The 8,839-nt window shown below is 41.6% G+C and overlaps 1 protein-coding gene across 1 annotated transcript; it reads left to right on the top strand.

The window, feature by feature from the left end:
* Nucleotides 1-511: 511 nt before the first annotated feature.
* On the top strand, nt 512-8,536 carry LOC128701623 (probable glutamate receptor). Its single transcript, XM_053795487.2, has 9 exons — nt 512-588; nt 1,185-1,328; nt 2,074-2,164; nt 3,400-3,697; nt 4,358-4,575; nt 4,977-5,157; nt 6,190-6,289; nt 7,067-7,196; nt 8,387-8,536. The coding sequence occupies exons 1-9, from the start codon at nt 512-514 to the stop codon at nt 8,534-8,536; spliced, it is 1,389 nt and encodes a 462-aa protein (XP_053651462.2).
* The last annotated feature ends 303 nt before the right edge of the window (nt 8,537-8,839 follow it).

An 8,839-nucleotide genomic window follows, 5' to 3' on the forward strand; every position in this document is an offset into this window, starting at 1 on the left:
AGTTATATTGAATGCAGGTAAACGGTTTCTTACATGTTTACGAGACAGAAAGGAAAGAACAGTACTCCTGCTAGAGTAGAAAATGTTTAACAAGCTTCTTTTTCAGTCATATGACAGGACGGTATCTCCCTGGATTGCTGCTGTCTAACCTACAACCTGGTCACACTGTCTGGATCAGACTCCATAGCTAGCTTGTGTCTACTTAGCAGCACACTACTGATGTACTCAGTCTTATATAATAAAAAGTAGTTAAAAAGGTGTGAGGCAGGCATGTAATCAGGCCAGGCAGGCAGGCAGGCAGGCAGGCAGGCAGGCAGGCAGGCAGGCAGGCAGGCAGGCAGGCAGGCAGGCAGGCAGGCAGGCAGGCAGGCAGGCAGGCAGGCAGGCAGGCAGGCAGGCAGGCGAGGGTAGTCGGGGCTGGATACTAGTAGCGCGTGAGTGGTTGGATCTCACGCACCTGGTATTTAAAAAGAAGGCGGAATCTTGCCTGTACACAAGGGTTGAAGGACTGATGGCCCGACCACTGAGAGAAGTACTGGTGAACCCGAAAGTGGTAAGAGGTCTGCAGGAACACCCTGGTACCTACAGGTAACTTTCATCCCTCCCTCTCTTCCACATTTACACATGAGTAAGTTTATTTAGGTACAGGCACACATAAGTACAATTATCATGCATTGTGTAAATTACCTAGGATAGCTCAAAAAATGTATACTCGGGATCTCCACTCTGAGTTTTTACATTTAGTATGTAACCCATAAGCCCACGAAGAGACCGATCATTGAACTTATAAAGACGAAGGCAAATTTTCTTCAAGTGGGTGATGGGTAGAGACGGAGGTCGGAGACTGCCGCTTTAAAAATTTACAGCGTTTGCATTAAATAATCCCATGATTAGCACAGGCACAGTGGTGATAAATTATGAAGATTTAATTATCGGTAGAGCGTTTGGCACAACCGAAATGACCCAGGAGTAAGGCGAGACGTTTAGCTTATACCACTTACCTCTTGTCACTTAGCAGTAAATGAATACATAGGAATTTGTCGACTGTTGGAGATAGCATCCTGGAGAAGAGAACGTAAGAATCCAGACGGAAATAAGTAACACTGCTTGGCTTGTTTGACCTATCCTGGGTTATTAACCCTTTGGTAGAGTAATCCAAAGATTTTCTTCTCGACGGGCTGCAGGTTCGAGGGCGGAGCTTCAATGGTGGTGTCTGCCGTTCACTGGCCACCTCACGTAGTAGTAACAGAAGACGCTAGTGGACGCCTCTCCATTGAGGGGCCCTTGGCTAACCTCCTGGACACCCTCGCTGCCTCCCTCAACTTCACGTAAGATTTAGAGTTTGCCACTGAAGTAGCTGGTTTATTGTGCACCCCATATCCATCCTGTGGACGGTAGCGCAAGAACATATGGATACACAAAAGGCCTAGGAACTAGGCCCCAAAAAAGTTAAGGCACATGGATAAATGCATGTTGCCTCAAGCGTCACAGAGCTTACCAAGACTCACGACAGATTCGAGACTACGTCATTCACGACAGATTCAGAACTGGGTCAGTCACGACAAATTAATTTAGAACCGTTATTCACGACAGATTCAGGACTGGCTCACTAACGACAGACTCAGGACTGGTTCACTAACGACAGACTCAGGACTGGTTCACTAACAACATATTCAGGACTGATTCACTAACGACAGATTCAGAACTGGTTCACTAACGACAGATTTAGGACCGGTTCACTTAGAACCGATTTGCTCAGAACAGTTTCCCTGTACAGGACTGAATTCTTACGATAAATTCAAGGGTGAATCTCAGTCTGCACCTCCTTATATTTGAGCATTTTCTACCCCTACCTATCTAATTCAGTGAGCATGAGTAAGCGTCAAGACAGCTACAGGACTGAATTCTTACGATAAATTCAAGGGTGAATCTCAGTCTGTACCTCCTTATATTTGAGCATTTTCTACCCCTACCTATCTAATTCAGTGAGCATGAGTAAGCGTCAAGACAACTACAAACATAAGAAATATATTACCTAAGTACGGATTGCCTTAGCATTGTATTTTTCGTCAGGTACCATATAGTGAAACCAGCAGATGGCTCCTGGGGCGCAAAGTTCAAGAATGGCACCTGGTCTGGCATGGTTGGCCAAGTGCTACAACAGGTGAGTCCTTCTTCTCCTCCTCCTCTATCTACTGATGGATGCAGCCATTCTTCTTCTATACTTTATTCCCTTCCCTTACCACTGTTATTGCTAGTTTTCATAATTTTCTTCACCCTTTCTCATTGCTGCTACAAGTAATTGTCGTTCTCCTAATCTTCTATTATTTATCTTCCACTTCTTGCGTTTGCTAACACCACAAATAAATATAATGCAAAGAGGCAAATACTGTCAGTGAAATGCATCACAACAGATTACTGCTGGAGAATCAAGCAGAAGAGATTCATATTATTAAGGTTACTCCTTATTAGTCTTTCTCTTAATTACAACTCATGAACTAAGTTAAAACAGTTGGTAATGCGTCTGTCCAACTAGGGATGAGTTGGCATAAGACCTGTTAATGCTACTTTGGAAATATTGACACAAGACTTGCTAGTGATGCTGCTGTACATTAACATCTCCGTTCAAAGCAGGTGAAATTACAGATCCAGAGAGTGTACAGTGATCCTTTACTGCACGTATAAGTTCTGCCAAGCATCTTAACTACTGGGAACGCTTGGAATCACTTGACTTGTACTCGTTGAAATGCAGGAGAGAGAGATATATCATAATGTACACTTGGAAAATCCTGGAAGGAATGGTCCCGAATCTGCACACAGAAATCACTCCCTACGAAAGTAAAAGACTGGGCAGGCGATGCAAAATACCCCCAGTTAAAAGTAGGGCGCCATTGGTACGCTAAGAGAAAACACCGCAAGTGTCCGGGGCCCAAGACTGTTCAACAGTCTCCCACCAAGCATAAGGGGAATTACCAATAAACCCCTGGCTGCCTTCAAGAGAGAGCTGGACAAATACCTAGTCAGTGCTGGATCAGCCGGGCTGTGGTTCGTACGTTGGACTGCGTGCGGCCAGCAGTAACAGCCTGGTTGATCAGGCCCTGATCCTCCGGGAGGCCTGGTCGTGGACCGGGCCGCGGGGGCGTTGATCCCCGGAATAACCTCCAGGTAGATGCTATGGACGTAAAACTGTTGGGTAATGGTACATTCAAATGCTGAAAGAGTTGGTCAAATAACTCCTTATAGAAAACTTAGAAATTCACAGCAGATACTTATCTGTTCCATTGCCTCAGTATTGCAGTTGAGAGGCATAATAACGTGTTGCAATTTAGGCTGAGGAGCTGATGTATATAATGAGCATTTTTTTCCTGTTAAATATAAAACCAACTTTACCCCTTACAGGAGGTGGACATCGCTCTGGGGCCATTTGGCATCACTGAGAGCAGGAGTAAAGTGGTCGACTTCACCCGCTCTTTCTACTTCGACGACCGCAGCATCCTGGCAAGGAAGGGCGCTCCTGAGGTTGACCCCTGGGGTTTCATGCATCCCTTCACAGAGATGGTGTGGTGTGCACTGCTGCTGACGCTGTTCCTAGCCTGGCTATCTCTCGTTGTGCTTGGTCGTGACCACAAAGGTTACGGTCACATCACGTGGGCTTCGAACCTCCTCTTCCAGCAGCTAAGAGTGCTCATCCAACAAGGTAAATTAAAAATACAGAAAAAATGCTAAAATATTAAACTGACATTCACATCAAACCTATATTATATTGAAATAAAATAATAATAGTCCTTTATCTTCTTGTGGTACAGTTATAATTACTACTAAAGATATAACTGCAACAAATTAAAAAAAAATATATTGTCTCTGTTGCACAAACGATTCCATAGGGGCAAATTTAAAAAAATGTAAAGTACTTTATATTTCGGCTTATCACCGAGGTCTTCTTCAGTAGACTGTGCAAGTCGAAGTATATAGTACTCTTCTGGAGGAGTATTTGTCAACAATCAAGTTTCAGACACTTCATTCAGCTCCTCAGAGCTGAGAAGTGTACCAAGGATTCAACTGTCATTATCCCTATGAACTGTAACACTGAGATGTTAGAACAGGAGAGTAGCTCTTCTGGAATCTCTGAGTCTTCTTCCTAATTCAGGAATGTGGAAGTACTGTTTCCCTATGAGCCGAGGGTGTCTTTGTCAACCAACATGTAATGAGGAAGTTCGCCACACTTTTTATAGACACTTTTTTAATATGTTGTTTTATTTTATGCAAGTTGATATGTTTTTGTCTCTGTCAATCTTCATTATACCTCTGTGTTTCCTGTTTATTTATAATTAGTAAGAGCATTGCTGTCCACGGTCAGACGCACCAGTGAAGTTGTTCCGCGGGCGCGAGCGTTTCCTGGTGGGTGGGTGGGTGGTGGTGGCTATGATGCTGGTCTGGAGCTACCAGAGCACCCTGGTGGCATTACTGGCGGTGCGATATATACCCCAACCCATACGGAGTATCAGGGACGTCGTGAACAACCCCTCCCTCACCGTCATCATGGAGCCCAACACCATTGTCACCGACACTATCTCCGTGAGTCAGGCTCCTTTTTCAGGTACTTGAGGAAGACAGGTTCGCAAAAAGTGGACGAAGGATTGAGCCTCCATCACTCCTCCCACTGAATGACCCAATGGGTAAACCGCTTCATGAAACACAACTGAAAAGGTCCTTGATGTAAATAATTAACTAGATTCAAATTCACTACTGTCGCGCAACAATAGTGCCGACAATAATGAATAAATGAAATGTTGCAGAACAAACTTTTATTGGGACAGCGTTTCGCTCTGTGTAGAGCTTTATCAAGTTTATCACGACTTGACAAAGCTCCACAGAGAAACATTGTCCTAAAAGAAGTTTATTTTAGAACGTGTCTTTTCTTCACCTCAAAATAAACATCAAATAACTTTGGATGGGGGGGGGAGGGACACTTACAGACAATCAAGTTCGGTGATTTGAAGGAGCTGAACGACCTAAAGTACATTGGTCGTGTGGATTACCAGCCAGCATCCAACTTTCCCCAGGCTCTAGATAATCTGGTGAGGCGCCACACACACGTCATCATCAGCACCAGCCTCTCCTCTGACCTCTTCATTGCTGACCTCTACGCCAAAACAGGTAGGCCTATATATATATATATATATATATATATATATATATATATATATATATATATATATATATATATATATATATATATATATATATATATATATATATATATATATATATAGGGAGGCACCACCTCTAGAACTGTCCTGGGGACACGTAAAATTGGTCAATTAGCAAGAACTCATTTAAAATTAAGTCATTATTAAAATTTTCTCTTATACGTTTAAAGATATGTTTTTCATTTGTGTTAATGTAAAAATTATTAATTTTGTACCAAAAGAACCTTAGAAAACTTACCTAACCTTATTATAACAAGCGCAATTTAATTTAGCCTAATCCAACTAAATATATTTTAGATAAGTTTACAATAATTTAATAATAAACAAACACAATGAAATATATTTTTTTCGTTAGGTTCAGAATGATTTTTCGAAATTATTGCATACACACATTTTCGCTTGCCTTATTCGGCAAGAGCGTTGCTATTTAAGCCAAATTCGCAAGTTTTACCTATTAGGCACGACAGGCAAATGGTAGTGTAGACACAGCAAAGACCCTTTTTTATATAGCGCTGCACTCCCTTGTTGATGAAATGTATAAATCAAAGATTCTTTGTCACTGCTAGTGCCGCTGTTGTCATGAAGAGCAATGACTCCTATACAGAAATTGGTGCATGCATGAACAACTGGGCTTCCACCCTTCAAGCTTAGCCGTTTGATTTACTCCTTGCAATCAAATGTGTCCATGTAACTAAAGTTGACACCTTAATTATAAGCGAGTCTCTGTCATCTATAAATTCTTTTGGCACTAAAAGTCAACTGTGATGTGCTCGTGTTTGAAGTCAAATACAAGTAGAAACGTATTAACTTCTGTTTGTATCTTAAAATCCATATAAAAGTGTATGTGTGTGTGTTATTGGCAAAAAGACACGTATGCACTGAGAGACATTTACTAAGGAAACTTTTTGCCTTAGTAAATGTCTTGATCAGTTCATACGTCTTACTCATCCACGTAATAGTGTCTTCCGTGGCACCGCAGGAAAGTGCGACTTCTACAAGGCGCGACAGACCTTTTTCACCTCGACTCACTGTATCATTGGACAAAAGGGCAGCCCGATCGTGCCAGTCATCAGCTATCGGTGAGTTTTTTTTTTTATTTTGCAAAGTTGGATATTTCAGCTGTATGCTGCGACGCAGTTCTATACAACAGTTACTTCAAATACTTGGGATAAAAGATATTCATGTTTTCCTGCCATATTCCATCACACTTGATGGGTTTTATACATGAGTGTTGAAATATGTCAGTCTAAGCTTTGGCCCTACCCACCATGGTAGGGTGACCCAAAGGAAGGAACGCATTTACTTTCATTCATTCAGTGGCTGTTTTGCCAGAACAGGGAAATCACAACTGAAATGACCTTCCGAACTGCAACATTCCTACCCATCCTTCAGAGTACAGACACTGTACTTCCCACTCTTAGGACTAAAGTCCAGGTAATCAGCTTCCTTAAATAAATATTACCCTGCTTATACTCTAGCAGCACATCCAGTACCAAAAACCAGATGTCTCCACTTCGACTTACCAGGTTCATACTTTAAAGATGAATGCTCAAACTACTACCGTTCAAAATTTCCTCGATTCCACTCCCTCCAACCCTTCCCGGGACTCCCCTTACGCCTGCTTCCATTCACCCCACACACACACACACACACACACACACACACACACACACACACACACACACACACACACACACACACACACACACACACACACACACACACACACACACAAATACACACATACACACACACAAATACCATGAACAAGACTATAACTAACATTGCTAGGTTTGATACAAGGGAGGGAAGGATACCAAACTTGAAATAAGTGAATTCCTACTGTTCTGACACAGGATTCGACCCTTAGTGGAGTCGGGGTTGTACGTCTACTGGTTGTTCCGAAACATTCATTTCCTCGCCAGCTGCAAGGCATCACCCTCCAAGATCACCGTCAGGGAGGCTCTCTCTCTCAGTAACCTCTTGGTAAGCTTCATTTACTTTCATTCTAAGACCTTTGAGTAGTTACTGGCTTCTCTCCAATTGTCATGCAAGAACCTTGAGTGATTACAACCGGTGCCCCGTCACTCAGTCACTCAAGAGTATTAAGTTTCTTCTGGGTTACTGTCACTTGTATTCACTCAGACATCACCATTCGCTCGCACACTAGCTTATATACCGGTATTATGAAATTCTAAGTAGCAACAACATTAACTTTAAGTACACTTTCATTCTCTGAAATAACCAAACGTACACTCAACAATCAACACTCACCATATACATTCAACATTCACCATATACACTCAACATTCACCATATCCACTCAATCAACATTCACCATATACACTCAGCAATCAACATTCACCATATACACTCAACAATCAATGCTTATCACTAGAATATCGTGAGTTAATGATTGTTGAACTAGGATACATTTGTAATGTTATGTTTTGTTTATAATCATGGGGAAGCGCTAAACCTGTAGGGATTATACAGCGCCTGTAGGTAGGGATATGGAAGGTATTCAGGCTCAATTCAGGGAACTGGAGCACAGATCCAGCGTCAAGGAAGCTCCTTTGAGGGAAATATTGCCTATATCGTTACTCCCACAAGGAAAAGGGGGTAAGGGTTGTTATCTTAGTGAAAGGCTCTTGATCCAAAAATTTAGTTAATATCCTTATTCTTACATTAAAACTGACTGCCGTCCATTTCCTTGGGGCTGTATGACCCCTTCGGATTCAATGCATGTACATGAGTTTTATTATTAACCATGAGAAGTAATAAACCCATACGAGTTTGCTAGTGTATGTTATACACGTATTCTTTGGTTAGTAGTTATAGCCTTATAATCAGAATTCCTAATGTAAAATGTGTGCAAAAAGTGTTGCACAGTATTATTTTACAAATTCTGCATTTTTTATATTTATATTTTCATAAATTCTTTTGCTGTAATTGCAGCATCGAGATGGTTAATGTTTATAGTGTAGTAGTACATATTCTTAAAGTGTTATTTAAATTTAAAATGTTTTACTTTTATATTATAGCCACATTCTGCAATTTTTGGCAACGTCGTTTGTTTTTACGAAGTTATCCTATGAAGTGTTAGAAGTTCCTTTGAACCTCTCTTCGCTGTTGCTACTCCTACTAATTTTTGTTTCTGTGGTTGATCATCCCAGGGCATCCTAGTGTTACTGGGGGCTGGCACTTTCCTTGCCACCCTCGTCTTCTGTCTCGAGCTCTGCATCACTGGACACTGCTCCGCCAAACGCTGCTTTTCTGGACGTCTCTCAGCCTCACGCGGCTTTTCTGGGCACTGCTCCGCCTGACGCCCTGGATCTATCTAACATCATGGACACGACTTCGTGTAACGAGATCCTTCACGCAACGTTATTTTTTTCTGTGTAACACTAATATAGCTGACCAAATTATAACATGAAATGATAACTCATGTAAGAAATTATGTGGGTGAATTTCACAGGTATAATGCTGAATTAACATTTCACACGTAACTTGGGAAAACTCTGGCACATTTAAAACAGATTATACTTACTAATACTTGTTGTACCTCAGATTATTATTATTATAATAAAAAAGAAGCGCTAGTTGTAACTCAGAGACAGGTGGGACTT

This window comes from Cherax quadricarinatus, chromosome 78 (assembly GCF_038502225.1).
Source record: "Cherax quadricarinatus isolate ZL_2023a chromosome 78, ASM3850222v1, whole genome shotgun sequence".
Taxonomy (NCBI): domain Eukaryota; kingdom Metazoa; phylum Arthropoda; class Malacostraca; order Decapoda; family Parastacidae; genus Cherax; species Cherax quadricarinatus.